Source organism: Merops nubicus, unplaced genomic scaffold, assembly GCF_000691845.1.
Source record: "Merops nubicus isolate BGI_N331 unplaced genomic scaffold, ASM69184v1 scaffold34095, whole genome shotgun sequence".
In the NCBI taxonomy this organism is placed as follows: Eukaryota; Metazoa; Chordata; class Aves; order Coraciiformes; family Meropidae; genus Merops; species Merops nubicus.
The window spans coordinates 31,987-54,463 of NW_008609480.1; the positions used below are offsets into that span (position 1 = coordinate 31,987).

At 43.3% G+C, this 22,477-nt stretch overlaps 1 protein-coding gene across 1 annotated transcript in view; it reads left to right on the forward strand.

The window, feature by feature from the left end:
- Positions 1 to 10,556: 10,556 nt before the first annotated feature.
- The window catches only part of STAB1 (stabilin 1), a gene marked incomplete at its 3' end in the record, with an annotated part of 47,118 nt that continues 35,197 nt past the window's right edge, over positions 10,557 to 22,477 (forward strand). Inside the window, exons 1-11 of the mRNA XM_008940609.1 lie at positions 10,557 to 10,625; positions 12,148 to 12,284; positions 13,709 to 13,824; positions 15,027 to 15,112; positions 16,197 to 16,266; positions 16,816 to 16,911; positions 17,325 to 17,441; positions 18,169 to 18,365; positions 18,579 to 18,712; positions 20,238 to 20,365; positions 21,444 to 21,535. Coding sequence (XP_008938857.1) covers positions 10,557 to 10,625; positions 12,148 to 12,284; positions 13,709 to 13,824; positions 15,027 to 15,112; positions 16,197 to 16,266; positions 16,816 to 16,911; positions 17,325 to 17,441; positions 18,169 to 18,365; positions 18,579 to 18,712; positions 20,238 to 20,365; positions 21,444 to 21,535 — 1,242 coding nt within the window. The remainder of the gene's footprint in view (positions 10,626 to 12,147; positions 12,285 to 13,708; positions 13,825 to 15,026; positions 15,113 to 16,196; positions 16,267 to 16,815; positions 16,912 to 17,324; positions 17,442 to 18,168; positions 18,366 to 18,578; positions 18,713 to 20,237; positions 20,366 to 21,443; positions 21,536 to 22,477) is intronic.

The window sequence follows — 22,477 nt, forward strand, 5'->3', positions numbered from 1 at the left end:
AATCTCCCTCTGCTGCCACCAGCTCTCTGATCCCCGGCTCTTTTGCACATGTTAAAACTTGCTGGAGTTACAGTGCTTTGTGGGTGCAAATTTCTGTTCATTCAAGTGCAATGTTAAGCTGAAGAATTTTATTCACTGCTGTTCATCAGTATCAGCCTGTTCTCTTTAATGTCTAATTTTCATGAAATCTTTCATTTCTAAATATAGGGATTTGAGTTTTCCTTGAAAAGGCACAATCATGCCTCTTTATGAACCTTCTGACTGTTCCATTTTACAAAGACTTCTCAAAGCTTTCTACAATTAGTTTCTACAGAAAGTTCTGTGCAATGAAGTGGGTTTGTAAGTGGTTGTGGTCACATAAACCAGTTTTGATTTCTTCCTCTCCTTTTGCAAGAGTGCTGTGAAACCCTGCGTGTGTATTTCTCATTTAGTAATTGTTTATGCTCAAATAGTTTAAAACTTCTAGCCCTTGTTCAACATGAAGACAATACCTGAGTAGCTGAGTTTATGACCAGATGCATGTGTAGGAAGCTGTGGAGACCTTTTTCAGGAAAGTATCCCCTAAGCCCTCTTAGACTTCCACAGTCTGGCTTTGCAGCTGATGTAAATGTATGCCACCCTAAGAAGGCCTGTGCAATTATTTATGTTCACTGTCATCTGCTGAGGCTAAAGGTTTGAAAACTTCCTTTGTATTACAATTGAAAAGTTGTAAATGAATCTCGTTAGGAAGGAAAGTAAATGATGTGCTGACCTGGGCTAAACTGCTTTCTGTGCTAGGAGACGTGACAGCGTGTGCCCTGCATCCTGTCTGTCCTGTGTCCATTCCCCTGCTGCTTTTACAGCACTGTTCTTGGCTCTGGATGTAAATACATCACTGTTCAGTACATCACCCTCTTTGACTTGTCTTCTTGTTGTCAGCCTTGATAGGAGCTTCTTAAAAAAAAAAAGTAACAGAAAATGCTGCTTCTTGCCTGAATGTCTCTGATCAAAAAATTTACTTCTGCAGTATTAGTCTTCAAACAGCAAACCTTGGGCAGAGAAGGTGCACCTCAAGGGGAAACATGAAGCTGTTGCATGGAACAGGCTACAAACTTTTGTTTCATGCTGTCTGTTTGATAGTGAATGGCATTTAGGAACTTGGAAAGCTAAAATTTCATGTGGAGAAATAAGGGATATGAATCTCATTAGGCCAAGAGGGTGCTGAACAAAGACCGTGGCCAGCACTGGAGAAACCCCACCTGAATGGGTGCATAAAGAGTAATAGCCAGAATTCCTAAGCTTGGGATACTAAGCCTTTGTGTTTTAAAACTTTAAGATCTCTGAGAGGGCAGGACAAGAACTCCAAACATCTCTATAGAGATGTTGAAAATGAGAGTTGGGATCCCACTGTCTCTGCATCTCAGCTGTGCTGTCCTCAGGCAAGTGCTTCAAGGCAATCCTTGGCAAACCACTATAGCTTGAGCCAAGCACATTACAGGCCTTTTCTGTCCATTAGAGATGATAGTGTGTGAAGGGTAAGCAGCACCACCATGGGAAAACACTGCCTCTGGTCGTGCTGTTGGGAGCAGATGCCGAGTTTCATAGCTCAGCCTGTTTGTTCAAACCATTGTGTTCAGGCTTCTAATTTGTATTCAATATCCATGAGGAATTTAGTGCCTGACTCTCCCAGTACAATCCCAGAGTACTGCTTAATAGATGAGAAAGGTACAAAAGTAAAACCAAGAGGTGGGAGTAAGTAGCTGGCTTTCACTGTAGGAACGTGTGAGGGAACTGGGAGTCAATAGCAATAAACAGGCCAGGATTTACAGCATTTCTGGGCTGACATTTCTACGTCTGCCCTTCCAAGATTTTGAACTAACAGGATGTGAGAATTTCTTCCTGAGTAGCACAACAGCATTGTGCTTGGGCAGCTCTACCTGTCGGCTTGGATCTGGACCATCGCCCGTGTGCATTTGTGAGAGAGATAAAGAGACTCCTTTTTGCTCTGCAGCCCCTCTGGGGGTTTTTATTTTACCAGTGAACTTTAAATTCCCTGTTCCTTCCAACTTGCCAAGAGAAAAAAAAGTAGGATTGTGTCCTAGCCTCTGCACTAGGAGTGCAGAGGATGTGTTCAGTAAGTATGGTACAGCTGGTCCTCTTCCTACACACAAGCACTTCTGGTTGGTCTGTTTAATCCTCTGCTAGTACCTCTCCAGACTTACAGCCCTCTTGCATGCTTAGAATTTAGAGCAAAGTGACTTTATGTTCTTCCCCAGCTTTCCCAGAAGAGCAAAACAAGAGTTTCTCTCTCTCTGTGGATATAACCAAACGGTCAGTTCCCACAGAAGCTGCGTGGCAAGGTAGACTAGATGGTAAATCCCTTGTCCTGGCTCTGTAATTTCTCTAAAGATTGCTTAAACAAAAGATTTCAATAGCAGGAAATTGCCCAAGCTAGCCAGGGCTGCATGAACTTCACTGAGAAGAGCTGGTGATTCAGCATTTGAAAATGCAGCGTGTTACACAGGCAGGGAAGCTGGGAGGGTTCATACATAAATCCTTTGCCTTTACCAAGGTGACTGTTTTTTTCCCTGTGGTTGGGTAGTTTTCCCCAACAGTTTCTCAACTCAGAATGTTAATGTGTTCAGAATAAAAAATACCAGTTTTTAAAGTAATGGTAAGTTACTTTAAAGGACCCAACCTTTTATCAACACATAAAGCAAAAAGATGGAGGAAAAAAACCTTGAGCACTGCTGCTTTTCAGCAGTCTGCTGAGAATTTGGGAGCCTGAGACCACAAGGTAAATGATTAATGTTTTGTAGAAGTCACTTGTGCTTGGGGCAGAAGCTGAAGATGAGGCTTCTGAGAGCCTCGTCTGTGACTTCACCTGAAAAACTATGGGGGCAGAAGACACTTGACTGATAAGTCAACCTCCACGCTTTCCAAAGCAAACAAAAGCCCACATGCTAAACCTCACAGATAAACACACTGGCAGACCGTTGGTGGCTCCTAATGTACATTTTAAAATTGAGTTGGCTCAATCCCATTTCAATCAGACATCAACTGGGTTGTAAATGAAACTCTTCTACTGTGCCGGCGCAGTGCCACTTGCATGCTCTCTCACCAGATCTTTACAAGTCTTGTCTATAAATGTTCTTTTTGGTGAAGGCTTTTTTTCCCCAGTTTTCCTGTCTAGATTCCTTAGAAACAATCAGTTGTTGAGCTGTCTGACAGGTCTCAGGATCTTGCTTTGTGGGACTTTGGGGGATTGAAATGGGTTGTGCAGACCCCTATGTGTATGAGCTGGTCTTATACAGAAATGAGTGAGAGAACTGTTGTGGGGTTGTTTTATTAATTTATTGACAATTTGGGAGGGTGTTGGACAAAAGAGTGGAATAAAAATATCTATCCAAAGGATTTTACCTCTAAGGTATAAGCTTTTTATTGGTGTTATCCATGAGAAAATCCATCTATCTGCCTAGGAGGAGTCCATCTGTCAGAAGAGAGCAGCAACAGTGTAAGGAGCAGTAATTCATGTTTATTTTGCCTGGTTTTGCTGCCTGTGCTCTTTCCATGCCACTAGTGCCACGTTTAATGATACTGCCAAGTGGCCTGCCAGTGCGTTGGCATCTTTCCATGAGCATTATTAATGGCTCTTGGCTACCCATTAACTTGGAGGTGGTTGGTGCTTCACCTTCTTACTAATCCCCAGAATCAAGCTGATCCAGAGTTGATGCAGGTTTTGCTGTTCCATATCAAGCAGCAGTGATGAGCAGAGTAAGTTTCTGTTCTCCCAGAGCAGTTTGTACATGGTGGCTCAAACTTGCTGCCTGCGCCTCTTGCTGAGGAGAGCAGCACCTCACAGCAGGTGACTTTCTGATTTTTCAGTTTATACTCTGGTGCTGTACAACAGCACTATTCGCTGTTTGCGTTTTTAGCCTGTATATTGCTGTTGTAGTGCTTGCCTTTAAATGAGGTACGCTCAGATAAGGAAGCTGGCTGTGAACCTTTTGGGGTTGTTGTAGAGCTGATTGATTTCATTCAGACAGGAATTCCACTAAGCCTTTCTCTCTTCCTAGTTTCCTTGCAGTAGGTCAGATACAGTAATGATAAGCAGCAGTGGAAAGCCTTGGAATCGGTCTTTGTGTGCCCTCTTTCCCCTCCATCATTTTCAGCATTGAGCCATTTAGAAAGTTTGAAGAGTCATTAAAAGATGCCCATGCCTCTTCAAGTGCCTCAGGGTAAGCTATTTTCATCTTAGAAGCTTATCAGCTATCTGTGGACACTGATATCTGGTTATTTGGCAACTTAGTCTCTGTCATACAGCCAGCTGTTGGAAAAGCCATCAACCAAGCAGCAAGCATCCTTCTTGGCTGCCTGGTTTAGCTGTCTATGCCTAACAGGGACTGAGAAGCAGTTGCATTCCTCATGCCATGAAGACATGGCCAGTCTAGTACCATGACTGTAGGGAAAGGAAACATTGTACAGCTTCCATAGTAATGTCGCCCCTCTACAAGAATGTCCCCACTGTCCATTTGCAACTCTGCCATCCCACCAGAAGCTGTCTGAGCTCTGTCACTTCTGCCAGTTTCACAGATCTGCAGGGTATCAAGTGGCTTCCAGAGCTTTGTGAACCCTCTGACCATGGCAGAGTGGCCATCTTTTGGGCAGCGATGATCCCAGGGCTGCAGTTGTCCTGCAGTGGGCTGAGTGGTCAGATTGAGCTGTGGGCTGGTACTTCTCCCATGGGTTGCAGTGGACGGTTGTGTGCCTTATCTGTTTCCTGTTAGTGCAGGATATATAATAGTGCTGGCTGGTCATCATGCTGGCTGTCTCTGTAGGATGGAGGAAGAGGTGAAGCACGACTGACAGCACTGGTAAGTACAGCAGTTCTTATATGTGTTACCGTGTCTATCTGTGTGTGTATGCAGGGGGCAAAAAAAAATATTAATGCTTCCATTTATGTAAACACAATAGCTTCTAACCTATCCTGGTTTCATTTAGGCACCTTCATCTACTATTATTAAAACTAAAAGATCCCTCATTGCTCGGTGGGATTTGTTACTAACAGGAACAGTCCTTAGACTGCTCAGTACCGTTGTTTCTCTTGGCAGTGTAGGGAGACAAAGGCTGGTAAAATCTGTCAATAATCAGTTCTTGGTTGTTTGTAACATTCATAAGGAGAAGATAAGTTGCAAGACCATACCATGAGCTAGGATGTGTTTTTTTTTAAATCCCATTTTGGAACTTTCCTATTTTGAGTGCTATAACAATCTTCCTTGGATTCATCAAGCTGGCAGCAGAGTGTTTGGGAAATGATGTGTTTTGCCATTGCTGCCATAATACTTTCAAAGTGTGATGCTTTTCTTGCTGAGACGCTCAAATATTTTAAATAGCTATCAAGGTGCTTGATTGACTGATACCATGTGCTTACATTATTGCTCTGAAGCATAGTGTGTCACTCACGTTGCTTTCTCATGCATACTTTGGGACAGGCATTGGTTGGGTCTGCCTTGTGTTTGAGGTGGTGTGGATGGATTAACATCAGTGGTAAAAGGAAATTAATTTAGCCTTCATGAATTCATGGTATTTAAGTTTGCCCATTGGATTTGCCTTCAGTTAAGCATACAGTTAACCTTTTTTCATTCCAATTAGTTGAAAACTAAGGATTTCCTTCCTTCTGTTTTGAACTGATATGTAAGAGGAAATCCGTAGATGTTCCTGTTTTGAGTAAACCTTTTACTAAGGAGTTCTGCTTGTGCCTTTAAAAAAAAGAATAGAAAGAAAGAAGAAGACAGTATTGATTCAGATGTAACGCTAGAAGTAGCAGATCCACTTCTGAGGGCTCTGCAGCCAAAGAGCACAGTGCAAAAATGCTCTCGCCCTGTTTACTTTTAACCTCTGGTTTGTCTTGGATCTGATTCTTAGTAGGCGGTCTTATCTTACAGAAATTGCAGCCTCTATCGCCACCCCTTTTGTGGAAAGGGTCCTGCCTGTAAAAGCATGAAAATGCATCCTCCAGGGTTGCTGTTTTTCTTCTTAGCAGCATGCTTCACTCCCACAGCTGACTGCCAGAGTCGGAAGGTAAGTCTGTGAGTCTTTGTTTAAATGTTCATTGAGTGGTTCTTCATATTCAGGTGGTTGTGTGTTATGAAATAGTCCTCTCCCAAACTCCTTTTTTTCAGTTACGTTTAGTTAGGTGCAAAATAACACCTATAATTAAACTTTAGGACTTTAAGGTGTCTTCTCTGCTTATGTGTGCTTATGTGTGTAGTCTAAACTGGGACTAAAAGTAAGGTTGAAGGGAGCTGCTTGAGTTTTAGATCAGATTCAATTTGTATTGATGTTAGGCACTGAACATGAAAGTAGCAATATGAAAGGAATATACTCAGCATCTTGGTCTTCCACTGTTCTCAGTAAGTGTGATGGGAGCTTATCAGCCAGCAGGATAGGTCCATAAGTTTCCCAGGAGAATTTAACTTTTTTTTTTTTTTTTTTAAATCTCATCAATTTTTCACTTTGCAACAGAGTAAATACCTTTGTTTCAAGGAGATTTCCAAGCAGCTCCCCAGTGAGAAGTGGGGAATACTTTCTGTTTAGTTTTGATCTTCTTTCAATTTTACTGACTTTCTTTTGACTCTTTTGTCTCCATTCTTGTGTTTAGAGTCAGCATCTAGAAGACTGTATGATGCCTTTGTAGATCTGTTCTCTAGGCTCCATGGTGAGGCATCCCATTTGCTGTAGGCTAGAATTCACACTAATTCATACTACATTGTCTTCTGCCATCGCCCTCCTTGTGTCCTGTTGTGTCCTGCTGTTGGAGGAATGAACTGGCCTACAAAGTCAGGAGCTGTGTGAGGCACTTGGAAATCTTATTCCCTGGAGATCCAAGCTATGGAAGGGTTGTCTTGTCTTGAATGACAGTGAGGGGCCTCATGGGGAGTGGACAGACCTGTGCTAAGGAAGGTGTGTATGAGCCTGAAAGGCTTATGAGCCTGAAAGGCTTAATTTACAAAAAGAGTGCTGAAAAGATGTTTCAGTATCAGAACTTTGAGTGGAAGCTTTTGTGTATAGACCCTTTTGTAAAAGGGCCATAAATTGCTAATAGGTGTACAAATAAGGTAAGAACCTCATAAACCTTTATGTTTGTAGGATCATTAAGGTGATTTGAGCACAAACATGAAGTGTCTTTACTGGTGGGTTTTGTTTGTCTGGAGGCATGGGTTCTAGGCAGATGGGTCCTAGTAGAGTAGTGCATTCAGAGGCACAGGCTCACATCCTCAGCTGGTGTGAGTGGAAATTTAGGTCTCTTCGCTCTGAGACACTCTATTTGTTTCTGTAACCACTGAGATCTCTGGCTTGACGTGAAACAATCATAATAAGTAATGAGTACCCCCTCAGAGAGAAGTGAAATGTTTTGAATCACCTCCGCAGAATTTGGTTTAATCCAGCAAAAATAACTCCCTTTCAGAGTTGTTGTTTTGTTTTCTTCTGTGTTTTGGTTTTGGTTTTTTTTTTTTTTTTTTTCGCCAAAAAAAGATTCCCTGTTTTTGGAGAAGGAGAAGAAGCATTTGAAAGGTTGTAATGGGAGTTAAGGAAAGATGAGGGTCTAGTGAAGTTTCCTCTCATAGTTTAGGATGGCCATTGGACCTGATTGCAACAGAAGTGCTGTGCTTCCACAGCAGGCCTCTGATGGCTTGCAGGAGCCTTGCAGGGGCTATCAAGAGAGAAAAGAGATTTAGAGATTTTGTGGTAGCTGTGCTTCAGCGATGTTACCTCAGGGCTCTGATTTGATGACTCAAACACGACAGCAAATCTGTTAGCCTGATTTGGTCTTTGCATACCTCATGGTATGGGCTGGAGAAGATGTGCCAGATGTGAGAACCATGAAAGTTTTTCTGCTGGGAGGAGGTCAGTCCCAGGCTGTGCTGGAGGAGGAATGGAGGAAGGTGGGAAATGAGGAGAGTGCTCTCTGCATCCCTGTGCCTCCAGAGCTCTACAGCAGAGATGGTGGGAAACACCCAGGGCAACAGTAGATCTTGTGTCATCTCTGAGCTTGTTTGTTCATCCTCATGCTGAAAAGGGTCTTCCTTGGACAAATGCAAAGCATTTATGCATCCAGGAGCTACTGATCTGTTCAGCTAAAGTGTTACTGAGAACTTCTTGGAGAGGTACATGACTATAATGACTCAAGCATGTGTCTCCAGCTCCATTTTGTAAAGGGCAAATGCACTGGAAACTTGGTGATTCATTAGATAATGACTGTTTCCAGAACTGGCTCCCAGGATTGTTGGAGCCAAACACTGACATCCAAATATGTTTTTCTTTCTTCCTTGAGATTTTGCTGTGCAGAAGGACTTGTGTTACCGTTTGGGAGGGAAAGATAAAGGGTGAAAAGGAAGGGAATGAAACTAGTCCTTAAAAAAACTTCCCCAGCCTTTTTTCTTGAGGTGGAATAAGAGGAGCAAGAGCACTTGAGAAGTAAGGGATGGAAGGAAGCACAGCAGCATCCAGAAGCTCAGGCATGTCCCAGCTAAGCACAGAGGACAGTGGTTGCTCATGCACACACATGTTTTAGTGTAGGGAGAGAGCACAGCCCAGCTCTGGCAAGACAGAGCATGGTGTGGCCAGAGGCACTCTACGAGCAGTGCATCATTGTTTTCCGTGAGGCTTTGCCCCAGAAGCCACCTCTGACTCCAATTCCTGTCTATCTTTCGCCCCCTCTGAAATTCATCTATCTAAACTGTTGCATTTATGTCACTTGATTCCTTCTTCTGCTTTCCTAAGAAGCAAAACACTCCAGAAAACATCTGCTTCATCAGTTCTGTCACTCAAATAAGAAAGGAAATTTTTTTTTATTATTTTCCACACAGCTGTTTTCTTCCTCTTTCCTCCTGCCTGCTGCTGCTGACACAAGCGCATTTCCAAAAAAAAAGGGGAAGACCTTACTGGAAAGCTGCCTAAAGCTCATGAATTGTCCCAGGAAGGTAGGGTAGGGGGCATTGTCTTAGAGACCTGCCAGTAATTGTGAGTTTTTGATCATTACTTTAATGATTAAGGCAGGAGTGACAGCCCTTCTCCTCTCCCATTGTCCATCTCCATTTAGAAAATTAATGAGGGAAAGAGAAGGAAAATGGAATAATGTGTGATTAATGGCATCTTCCTCCACCACCATGACAGAGAACGCATTTAACAGCCCAACTGTGTCTGACAGCCCCCTCCTGATGCTTGGACGTAGGGATGAGATGGAAGATTGGAGAGTTTTGATTTAGTATTTTGTGCTCTACTGTTTGTGTGGTCTTTTTCACATAGATAGGTTGACTTAGACACCTGCTAAAGGTCTGTGGGGTAATTCTGACAATGCAATTCATCATAACTTATAGGAAGGCATCTGCCTCTCTCTTTCTTGGGTGTCTTCACATTCCTCTTTCTGAGGCATTCATTGTCTTAGTGAAGGTTAAGCCTAGGATGTGGTGGAACTAGAAAGGCAGGAGATGTACTGTTCTGTCAGAACCGTGTGCCTGGCTTTGTATGGCTTCTTCCAAAAGCCCAGCTTTAATCTGGAATCCTAATTTGTACTTGAATCAGATGATTGGATGGACTTTTCCCCTACCCCATCAATGACATTGCTGACCTTTTGAGACAGAGCACTCCAGAGGCAGCACCTCATTTACCTCTCCATGCTGGCTGTCTTCTGCCTTCCTCCACAAAAAAAAAAAAAAAGAAAAAAAAAAAAATCTCTGTCTGCAAAGCTGACCTCTGTCCTGCTGGATGGAATTGTTAAACCTGGTGCTCACAGGACATGGATTGGTGGATTTGGCAGATCTCAGCTCGGTTTTGTGCTGTCTACAGTGCAAGGGAGTCCTTGACTTAACAGGTTCCTTGGGAATTCTGCCACCAAAGGAAGTGGAGGTTACTGTACGGTAAGGAAAGCTCCAGGTGCACAGCTAGTAATTAATAACCGCAAGAAGGGCAACCACAGGCACAGAAATAACTCTGTTCTTTGGACAGCAATCTTGCATGGATGGCTGAAGAAAATGGATCCATGAATACAAGAAAAACCTCAACAACTCCAGGCAGAGGGAATCTGGGTGTGAGTCAGGAAACCATTCCAGAGAGATGTCCCTGGGGACTTTGGACTTGAGGGTTATCTCTCAGGAGGTTTTCCTGACAGGGTCTTTCGGCTACAATCTGGGAGGGCCTTCCTGAGCTCTTGATAACTGATGGGAAGCCATGGGCTTCCTCCCTTGCCTTGAGACAAATGTATGCATTTGGGCTTAAGTTCAGAGGAAGCGAAGCTGAGACTGCTGATGGGAACCCAAAACAGAGAGTTCTGGGCATGGGCGAGCTGCTGCATTAACAGCACTGTTCAGGATTGGCTTAAAAAAATCCCAGATCAAGGCCTCCTCCCAAAATTTGTTCTAATGTTTTTATTTTTAGAAACTACAGTGCCTGTAGAGGCACAGTTGAGGTGAGTGTGTGGGTTTTTTTCCAGCCAGTGACCCTTTTAGGGCAAACACAGCTCATATCTCCCAGGCTTTCTCTGCCATCGTCAGTGGCAGACATTGTCTTTTTGTAAAATGAGCAATGAGGTTTCCGTGCAGTTGCTGGACTCCAGGAGTTTAGAAATTCAAGGAAATGCTTTTGGGGTAAAATCACGAGCTTTAATGATAACTTGGCACATGATTATTGTTATTCGGTCTGAGGCTGTACTTTTTTCCTCTGCTCTGGCTGTGTTTTGTTTGGAGAAGCAGGGTTGGTGGTTACAGGGGTAAATAAAAGCCCTCTGAGGAAACATGAACCCCTAGAGTTATCCCAGTTGGGTGGAAGGACTCATGCTGAATTTATCAACAGCCATATGAATTATCCAAATCTCCTACTTAATCCTGCCATTGTCTATGGAGTCCTCACCCAGCATCAAGGGCCATCCAGGCAGTCAGAGAGGTGCAAAACACCTTTCCTTTTAATCCACTCCCAGCACCTTCTCAAAGACAATTACTATGAGGAATATTTGTGTGCACAGGGCTCTGGGAAATAGACTGAAACAGCACATTTGATTCTTCAGACCTTCTGAGCAGCAGCGAAACCACCAGTGAACTGTATCACATCAATGACATGCAAGAGAGTAGTGTTGTGTTTCATTTTAATTCAGTGTTCTCTGGGAAGGGTTATTAATTTAGGGGTTGTCCTCACATACCGCTACCTTGTATTCTTAAAAGATGGGCTTAGACGGAGAGTGCAGTTATGGTTTTGTTAGAAATGGTTAGAAAGTGTGCTGTGAGGCACAGGGAGAAGATAAGGTAGCTGTGACCTAGCTGGTGTCTGCGTGGAGGAGCATGCAGCAGCAGGACCTGATGATTTAGGCATTGTGTGTGAGTACCTGTTCTGCCAATGACCAGGCCCAACAAGAATGAGGCAGCCAGCAGGAAGATGAACCAATACACAGACTGTATTGTACCCAAAAAGGACATTCCATGAATGATCGCTGGGGGTACAAACAGATCAATCAGCTGGTACATAACCGACGCCACCCCCAACGAGCCCACAAAAGATGTGACGTGGCCCACAACAGGTGGTACAAACAGTGAGCTGAGGTTGCCCATAGTTGGCATGGGAAACAGCCAAAGCAGCCAGTTAAATACATAAGAAAAAGGTGCCCACATGGCAACTCTCACCCGATCAACCCACGTTCACAAAGGTCTAAACAGACTGGGGCCCCGCTCCAGGTAGAGTCAGGAGGTCTGCCCTGAACCAGGAAGCTCTGGGGAGTGCACTCCACAGACAGACACTCCTGACTCCCTGCCAGTGGTCCCAGCTTTTATCCCCAAGCAGACCCCTGACCTTTGTCAACTCAGTGCGGGACCCCTGGGGCTCATTTCCCTTCTGGCTCTCCCTGCAGGGCCGGCCGCACCCTGGGGGGAAGCTATAAGGCAAACTCACCACCTCTGTATGAAGGGCTGTGGGAATCACCCATATGTCAACCTTAACTCAGGGCTCCGGGTTCAGACCCCAGCATTTCAGTACCTCCCAGCAGCTGCACTGGCCACTGTCCTCCCCAGGGGGATCTAAAGAGTGGTGTGATGTTGGTAAAGATATTAAAGGTTGCCAAGATGAGTGGCTAGGGAAACAATTTCATTTTGGGCTTATTTGCTTTCTGTTTTTTCTTTGAAGTTAAAATCCATGCGATGCAACATCAAGACGGTGTTTACCTTGAATACAGCATGTACTGCTTGTGCTGCAGTGACCAAAATGTTGTGTCCAAGAGGCTGGTTCAAGACCACTCAAGGATTAGGAGTGAGGGACTGCAGGTAAGGCTTGCTTCTTAGCTGTGTTAAGGTTCCAAAGCCCTGCTATGCAAGGAGTGGTGTGTATGCCTTCAGGTGAAAGCACGTGTGGGTTCTGAGCTGTAAAGATCAAAGGAGTTTGTTTTCAGATGCATAAAAATGGATTTATGTCCCCTATTATTGTTGCTTTTTTCTCCTGGTGAATACCATGGACTTTTTTTCTGATTTTTTTCTCAATATTTCTCAATACACACAGAACAGATTACATGTTAATTACCCCTAACTTGCCCCAAACAACTTGAGTTTGCTAATCCTACTGTAGCTACTTAACAGAGGTCTGTCTGGCATAGAAACCTGTTTCACACCCAGAATTCTGCAGTGGATTATTAGGAAAATAATATATATATCCTTATATATCCTCCCAGCTTCCAGCAATAATCCTCTGAACTTTTTACCTTCCTAGTTTGCTTTATGACAATTGCTTGTTCTTGTGTTCCTTGCTCTTATTCTTTTGAGCTTGGCTTTAGTAGGAAAAGGGTGAAGGAAAACTGAATTAACCAGGAAGTTTTTAAAAAATGAAGCACTATAGATTATTGTTTGGGTATCTGTTCAGTAGTGAATGTTAAAAGTTAATATATAGCTCCATTGTCTACTGTTTTCTGTGATCCACTATTCTGTTGAAATACTTTAAAAATAGCTGGTGCAATTTTGCAGTTCAGAGCAGTTTTTGCACAGGCACACACAGGAGTCAGATTGAAGCCCAAGCGACAGTGCTGTTGAGACGATTTCCAAGTTCCTTTTGGGAAGGATGTTGTGCCAAAAATAAAATGAAGTGTAAGAATAATGTGAGTGTACGCAGCTTTTCTGAGTGTTATCTGCTCCTGTGGTGGTTTTTTGACAGACCCAAGAACAGCTCTGTGCTGCACATGTGCAGAGGTAGAGACACTGCCACCAACAGCTTACCCTGTGTGTAGACATGATGGTGAAGGGTTGAAAAGAAGAGTTTGGGGATTTAAGGGCTTTGTCCAAGATTGGACAGAGAATCTGTGAATAACACAGCTATTAAATCAAAATTTCCAGCATCCCAATCTATAATTTCCAGTGCCAGACAGAAAGGGACAAATCCTGCAAGGAGATTTTGTTCTTTCAAGGTTGTTTTAGGTGTGAAGTCAAATTCTGAGTTGCCCTGGAGATCCTCACTGTGTTTCTATGCTGTCTAGCCCTCCAGCATCCAAGACTGAAACCGTTCTTTGAGACTCAAATGAGTTGGCATCCTTAGTGAAGCCAAAACCCAAGTGCAGACTCGTGTGTGCATGTCTGGAAGGGGGAATGAGTGTCCTTTCCTCCACACCAAGTTCAGCTCACTGCAGTGGGACTGCTCAGAGACCCTCCAGCATGTGCATGCTACATTTGTGTGTAATTCTGAATCTTGGATTGTTCTTTTTAAGATACACTGTCAAGTTAGGAGAAAACACCCTTTCCCTGACAGGCTGCTATCACATGTGTAAGAAGGAAATTGAGGAGAAAAAGTGCTGTCCAGGATTCTGGGGTACAGAGTGCTTTGGTAAGTTTTTCATCTTTTTGCAACGCTCTCTAGCTGTTGAAGAAGTCACAACAGTTTTAATAGGAGAAATTAAATATGCTGTGAGGTGATTAATTTTCATTATTAATTGAACATTCACAAGATCTTTGTTGTCTTTCTGGGAGGTTCAGAATAAGACGGGGAAGGAATATCTTTGTTTCAGATGGATTGAATCTTCATCCATTTAACACATAACCTCCTTTGGCAGAACTTCCTTTTGTCTTTTCTTTAAAAATAAGCTTTTGGAAAGGGATGTTTTTGTTCCTCTTTAACAAAGTTTCCAAAGGAAGAGGAAGATATTTCTTTCTGATGTCCCTCTAGTCTGCAGTGTGTGTGCCACGTGCACTGCTGTGTAGTCTGCAGTTAGTCAGCCATTCAGCCACAGAAAATACTGAGCAATTTCAGCTCTAAGTGAAAATAACCCACCCAAAGCTCCTACTCAGATTTATACAAAGTAATGAGAATTGTTTTTGTCTTGTCTTAAAAAATCCACAAGCAAGACCTACTAAGCCAAACACTTTCCCTGTGATTGACTGATTGCTGGAATATTTCCAGTCGTGCAGAAAATGGGAGATTGTTTGAGTGTTTCAGCTTCACACAAAGTGGTTTGAATAAGCAGCTGGGATCATCAGAGGAATCACATGCCTAAAGTTATCTGAAATAGTCCCCAGAATTTGGAGGTAATCCACTACAAAGATGTGTGGACCACATTTTTCTGAGCATATGTCCAGCTCTTCACGAAGTCAATGAGAGCTTAAAATGCTCAGTATCTTTGCAAAGCAGGATCCTGCCTGTCCTGAGTTTCAGAATGACCCTCAGATGTTTGATACCACCTCTTGCTGATGCTAGCAGCACTGAGTCAAACTCAACACATTTTCCAGTGCCTTTGCTGAAATTTAGTCTGTTGTGGCCTACTGGATTTTTCCTTAAACTTTTAATAAAAGTTTTTTTTCTTAGCTAGCAGCCACATTGGTCCTTGGTGCTACTCTTGGCCAAGTTCACCAGCTCTGGTCTGGTTAGATGTATTGGATAAGTAGGCAGGGACTTTGCTAGTGAGCAGGCCAAGAGATTCTAATTGCTTTTGTACAACTGGAAAACCTGGGAGAAGAGAAGAGAAGATGGAAAGGGGAATACAGTGCTGGCTGTTCAATCTGATCTTGTCTGGCCTGTCTCTTGTCTGCTAGAGTGTCCAGGTGGCTCTCAAAATCCCTGCAATGGCCATGGGACATGCCTGGATGGTATACAGCAAAATGGGACCTGCATCTGCAAGGTCAGTGCATGATTTATTCTGAGGGTGATGTGTTTTTATCAGAGGGAGGTGTATAACATCTGTGTAGATCATTTGGATGAAGGCTGCCTTTCTGCCTGGAAGCTCATTAGCAACTTCTTTCATTCCAGCATCAGTGTCTGTGGTTTTCCTGGAGGCTGGTGTGGTGTGCAATAGTATTAAGACACTGTTGTTGAGGATATGGAGTTGGGAATGATTTCTAGGGAGAAATGAAGAATTGCATTATCTTAACACTCCAATCAGTTGAAATAATCAGGATCTCTCTGTGGCTGCAGGAAGCCCTGAGATACTTGGCTCTTAATGAGCTGCATCTTTTCCAGATTTGGATGGTATACTTCTCAAATGAATTGGTCCTGCATCTTGGCAGGCAGATCCTCCTTTTCCCAGGAAAAGCAGGAGAGACCAGAAGGAGAACTTAGGACAGATGGATATTTTTTTTCTTCACAGCTCCAGAATTACTACAAAAAAGCATAAACAACTCCTGCACATTTCGATCATACAGAGCAGCATTTCTAAATTTCTTAGCTTAATGGATCTGTCAGGCTTGAAACTTTCTCTTATGGACTGTATGCTTTTACAACATCCTTAATTAATAGCATCATGAGCTAAAATCCTACCTCTTGGGTCCTTTGAGAAAAGTTGATTTAGGATTTAGCTCAAATAAATCTTGTATCAATTGAAATATATGTTGAAGGCCCCAAGCCCTTTACAATCAATGTGAAAAGTCCCATTGGCATTAGTGAATTCCAGATTCTTTTTTTGGAGAGATATCAGAAGCCAGCTGGTACGTTCCTGTCCATTTGTGGCCAAGACAAGGTTTCCTCAATGCCCACCAGAGTTCTGCTGGCGGTTTTCATGCCCCCTGTGTCCCAGCTTACACTGTGACCTTCTTTGCCATGGGGGCTAACTAACCCTACTGGAGCACTGGGCAGATCAGTTTTCTTCACTGTACTGCTTCAGCTGTCACAGAAAATCAGAAATGAGGAGAGTTTGAACTGTAACAATGTGTGGAACATTGCAATGATACAGAAAAGATAACATCTGGGACATTTTGGGGCCCTTTTAGGAGCAATACAGTGGGTTTGCCTGCCAGAACTGTCGAGATGAAAATCGTTTTGGCCCAGACTGTCAGTCAGGTAAGAATGAGTAACTCAAGAAAAACTTCCACAGAAACAATGGAGAGCAAATTAATACACACGGTTCTGCTTCTCGCATACGGCATTTTTGGAAGCAGTTTATGACCAGTGCAGCCTGGCTATTAAAGGAGCCCTTTTGTCCAGCTCCTGGTCCCCTTCTGTGCACACAGGTGGGATAGGTGTGGTCTTGGTGGTTGTGCTCACACAACGACACCAATGCTGAGATCACAGATGTGGTAGCTCTTGTGCCACTGCCTCCTTCCACTTTGCCTGAAGGAGATTTAGCAGAGTGGGACATTAAAACACATGGCTGAAAAGCTGGTCTAGATCTCGCATGGAAGGCTGCTCTTACAGGGCAATACTTTGTCTTCTTGAGCCCAGGGCATGCAGTTTCCCCTCTGTGAGCTCTGACTGGTGCAGCCTGTTTTTAAAAGAAGCTACATTTGGTGGGCGATCAGGGAAGTCCCAGGGCAGTCGGGCAGTGTGTGCCTGCAGCCCTGTGCAGTGCCCTGTGGCCAAAGCCCGGGTTTGTCTGGCCTTTCCTTGCAGTGTGTGACTGTGTGCACGGGGAATGCAGCAGCGGGGTTGCCGGGAACGGCAGCTGCACGTGCTATGGAGGCTACACCGGCCCCAGGTGTGACCAAGGTAAGTACAGGGGTGGCTGCACAGGGGCTGTTAGAGCTAGACTATGCTATGGGCTTGGATACGTGAGGCCCAGAAGGAGCTGGGGGGAAATGAGTAGCTTGGGAATATGTAAGGAACATGATCTGAGCATCATTGGTCTATACAGAGGGAAAAGCTGGCGTCTGCTCTGTGACAGTGGCCGGTACGTGTAATCTCTTCAGAGGTTCTTTCTCTGGAAACCAGATAGATCCTTCTCTCTAAGCCTTGAGGGACCTGACTGCCTAGACTGCTTATAGCCCCTGGCTTTTGTGCCAGCTTGGCAACCTCTGGAAACCACGTTAGCCTTCATTTCCAAATTCTTGGTAAGGTAGGTTGTATCTGCCAGAAGAGCCCTGTGTGCTCAAAGGGAAACTCTCTTTGCTGTGTGATTCCAGAGCTTCCTCTTTGCAAAGGCATGACATGTGAGGCCAACAGCGAGTGTGTGGTAAGGGACGGGACAGCCATTTGCGACTGCAAGCTGGGCTACAGAAAAAACGGGAGCATTTGCCAAGGTGAGAAACTCCCCTGTGACCGTAAGCTGCCCCTTCTCTGGAAAAATCTTGCTGCACTGATATCTGGATGAATTTGATCACTGTGAATACAATGCCTACTTCACTGCAGAGGATTAACAACCTGATTTTTAGGAAACCCTTTAAGATTAAGGGCTAAGTTTTTGGCTCTCCTTTCACTTGGACCTGAAAGCAAGAAATGAATTAGAGTTGCAGGTTCCATCCTGCTCTCACTTATAAGTAAACTGAAAACCTGTGACAAGGGGATTTTTGGTGAGTCCAAACCCGTTTAAATAATGTGGTCTGTAACTGGAGGATTTCTTCACTGATTTCAGATTTTAAGTTTGTGAATTAGTTTTGTCAATAAGATGCATGGGATTATCTAGCTATGGACAGCTCTATTTTCATTGGCTTTTTGGAGTTTTTGCTGTAAAACCTGCAGTTTCATATATCCTCAGATATGGAAATGCAGAAGTAAATCCAAGCATCCTGTCACTCATACTTCTGTTACTGAAGTGACATGATGGAATGTGTTATCCAAATTCCTCAGAATAAAAACCCCAAAACATCTGCTTTCTGAAATTATTTTATTTTCTTGGGAAATTTTAGAAGTTCAATGGTATAAATTCTTCATACTCCATTCTTTCCAGGTCTTTTTCATTCTGCTATGGTGCAGTAAGTGTTGTTTTGAAAAACAGAAATTTGGTTACTCTCACCTCTTTAATTGCAGCTTGGGATCCTTGTGCTACTTCTCCATGCTCCCCCTTTGCTGTGTGTAAGGTTCTCGGACCACAAAAATATCAATGTACCTGCAAAGAAGGATTTCAAGGAGATGGGAAGATTTGTCAGCCCATAAACCCTTGTGTTGACAGTAATGGAGGCTGCCCAGAAAATTCTACAATTTGTATTTACAGACGTCCAGGAGAGGTAAGGGCAATAACAGCACGTCAGCAACCTGAAAGAGTCTGAAAAGTGGCCAGGTAAGATGTTTTTTGAATAAGTTCACCACTGTGTTGGGTCAAATCTGCTCTCCTCACCTTACATTTTGCAAAGGGAAACCGGACCGTTCTTTTGTAGGGTAATTTATTGGGTAAAAAACGATGACTGCAGCTCTATAATCACTGTGTTGCCTTCCCTTAGGCATCCTGTATTTGCAAGCCTGGGATGATTAGGAGAAGTCCTTTGTCTGAGTGTTCTGTAGTTTCCAGCAACTGCCAGCAGTATTTTTGTGACGTGACTTCCACGTGTGAAATTAATTCCCAGGGGAATCCTAGGTAAACCACTTTAAAGATTCTAATTAAAGAAGCTAATTCTGCAGCTAGAGTGGAAAATGCGTTTGGATGAGCTGAATTTTGAAGAAACTGAGAGCTAAAGAGAAAGGGTCAGAGTCAGTGTTTGAGAAGAGCCCATTTGTAACACGCCCATTGAAAGCAGGGTTTTACATCCCTCACTATAAAGTGGGCATGCGTAAATTTAAAACACAAGAAGTTTTAAATCTGAGGCGGCAGACTCCTCTGTGATGTGAACTGGAGATGTAGTTCCCCAAGTTGATGGTCGTAGTAGGGTATTATCAGTTAATAATCAGTCATTAAAAGGAAGATATGTAACTCTTGTTTGCTTATGTTTGCGCACCTTTGATTCTGAAGGCTAAGTCTTTGGCTCTGCTCTCACTCAGGCCTGTAAGCAAGAAATGAATTAGAACTGTGGATCAACAGGGAGTGAGGAAGTAGAGGGAAGAAACACCAGACTTCATTTAGTCCTCTGGAGCAAAACACCTAGATGTTGATACTCCTTAGATGGGAAATATTGCCCAATCTCTTGGCCTCCCGAACAGCAGAGAAAGCTTCACCGAGGATTTTGTGTGTTACCAAGAAAAGATGGAGCTTCTCTGAGAGACTGAAGAGGGAAAGAACAGTCCCATCTCCTTGACCCTTCCTTCTCCATAAAACTGTTAGCATCCACCTGCACACCATGTGCTCCAGGCCAGAACTGAAACAGGGTGGCTTCCCTTTGTGAGGAGAAGCCAGCAAAGCGCAGGACACGGTGTTCAGCACAGCCCCTGCCTTGGTGCATCTGCTCCCCAGCAGCTGGCACTCAGCCCTCTGAGGCTGGAGGAATGGCAAACCCCTCCCCTTTGCCCCACGGCTTTGTAGCCCCGACACAGAAAGAGCAGAGCCAATACTTGGATAACAACCAAACAGGAAAAACGTGGTTATCAGCCAAGGATCTTAAGCAGCCTCTGGGTAATGAGTGTAAATCCGTGTGAACCAGGACAGAGATTTTCACATGTAGATAAGCTTTTCTGGAAAAGTCATTAGCCTGCCCTCATTAAGTCCAAGATGAATCGTAGCTGACTGGTATGCTTGAGCTGGCCCTTCTCACTGAAGCTAAGGGGTCACATAGGAGCTGTTTGCTAGATTTTCACTTAGCCTGTGTTTTTTACACATTACCTCAAATTTTCAGATGCTGTAATGATTGGTTCTGACTGAATAGTTAAAAGGTGTCAATGAATATATTGTGACTACCTGTGCTCTGAAATCTAGAGTAGACAATCCCTATGTTGATTGTATCTGAGAAAGCATCTTCATTCTCTTTGGGTAGGACTACATTTGATTTTACTCTAAGTGTGCATCTTTTTTTCCTGTCAATTTAGGCAGAAATTACTAAGCTCTTACCTACACCTTAAAGCAGGGATTTGTCATTCACGTGTGGATACTGACATGATGGTGTGCTCATATAGATTGAATGCATTACAAACTGTTTTATAATGACTTGTTATGTTTTGTTTTTGTCTCTTAGCTGTGTGTGTAAGGAAGGGGAGATTGGAGATGGGAGAAGTTGTTATAAAGATCTCTTGAGTGAGATAAATCAGCTTAATTCACGAGGAAGGTTTGCTAAGAAATTAAACGTCGCCAGGAAAATGTTTGGTAAATGTCGTTTAAATTTCTTTGGGGAAAGGAGCAAATGCAGGGACAAAACTGTGTCAGAAAAGGCTAAAAGCCTTTCAACACAATAGATCCATTTCGCTGTATGGCCACGGGCTGCAAAATGAAACACATCACAGCTCTGAACTCACATCATCAGTTCTGGATTGTGAACTGAGGAAACCGGTGCAGAGAGCACTGTGGATGAGTGTTGAGTATTTGACAGTCCTGGTGAAGGATGTACCATGTTTGCAAAAGGAGGAAAACGTGTCTTGGGGTTGTGACTCAAACCCGTTTGTACCAAATCACTGGTGCAGTGCTGTCTCCATCAGCAGTGTCTGTGTTGCAGGCTCAGCAATCTTTCAGCTGCTGCAGTTTTCTAGCAGTGATGCTTGAAGCCGGTGTGCCACGGGTCCTTTACACGAGCACCTACTAAGCCCTGAAACAGCCTCCTTGTGAAAATGTACATGTGAGCACATCCATTATAGAGATGTTGCCCACACTCATTTTTTTGCATCTGTTTTCCATAATGATTTGTGCTGTGGGCAATCACAGGAAGATCTCTGGATTCCTAACTCCTGTGCAATAAGACTTAATACCCAATGACCTTTGTTGAAGTGGACTTAGCTGATGGGCCATTGATAATTTAGTGAAGACTGACAGCTGTGGGTTCGTAGCAGCTTCCCAAGAAGTCTTTAGTCTCAGTAAATCCTGATGATACCCCAAAATTAGTTGTTTCAAAGGGAAGGCAGAGGACACTTGGCCCAATAATAAGGTAGTAAACATGTGGGAACAAAATTATTATGAATATTCTACAAATTTCAGCAGTGATTTGAAGAGGACTGAAGTCAGCAGCAATCCTCCAGAAATCTTGCGGGCAAGTGCTTAAAACTAATAGCAACCAAGCTGGGGTGTGATAGCAATACCAAACTCCCTCTGGTTCCTTGTAAAACAAGCACTAATTACTTGCATCAGGCCAAAAAATGTGTAGAATGAAATGTGCTGTTAATGACAGGGGTAATTATTGCTGGAGTTAAACCATGTGCCAAGTAACTTCTTCATGTTGCCACTCTTTTTACAGCTTCTGGTTGCTCAACGCTGCTGACTAAATACGGGCCTTTCACAGTCTTTGTGCCATCCCTTCTTCCAATTCATGACAGAATGGAATTCAACGTAAGTCTTCTGGGGTTTAGCAAATTTTTGCTGTCTTGAGATTCTTTCCTGCCTGATTCTGCAGCCTGTAAAAACTGGCACATGAGAGAGGAATTTTGGAAGGCAGTATTTATAGAAGGAATCTCTTGGGAAGACTCTTCATTGTCTGGTTAAGTTGCAGTCTCATAGAGGCTGTTACAACCCTCGCATTATTTTTAAAATACATCTCTTCAATATTGACAGAGCTTTTTTGGTTTTAATGTCAGGAAGCATACATTTTTTTCTGGCCATTCTTCATTTAAAGCTCAAACCTTCTGTGTGTGACTGTTCTCAAAACTTTAGGTGCCTTTTGACTCCTTGAGGCTGAGCTTTACAAAAGGGGCTGAAATTTGTGTCAAAGTATTGAATTTTGGCCGTATGGGTACAGTTGACACTCCTTGAGAAGAGTTCATTTTATTAATAGGGATAGCATGATAGCTGTCCCATACTGCCTAGTTGAGGAGAGATTTTCTCTGACAGTGGAAAAGTCAGGCCCTGTGCCTAGGTCATCATGGTAACTTCTGGATTCAAAGAAAATACATCAGGAAAGACCCCTGAGTTAGCTAGTCTACCTGTTCCCACAAAGATCCATCTAAATCAGTATGGACAGAGGATTGTCTAAAAAAAACCAAAAAAATCAGTGATGAAAAGCCCAGAAAAGAAAAGAAGAAACTAAATTGAGCAGCTTTGTCCACCTATATGGTCCAACATAAAGATTGTGTACAGGGAGCTTCAGCAAGTTTTATAATCTGGAACATTCAAAGATAGAGACCTAGTGGACCTGGACAATTTAAAAACTATCTAGGGGATTCATCTAAAGTCAGTTGCAGTTTAATTGGTCTCCCTGAGTGTGAATGGTCACACAAGTAGAAGCAAAGAATTTGCCACATCACTACTCCAGTGAACCATAATGAAGAGAGAAGC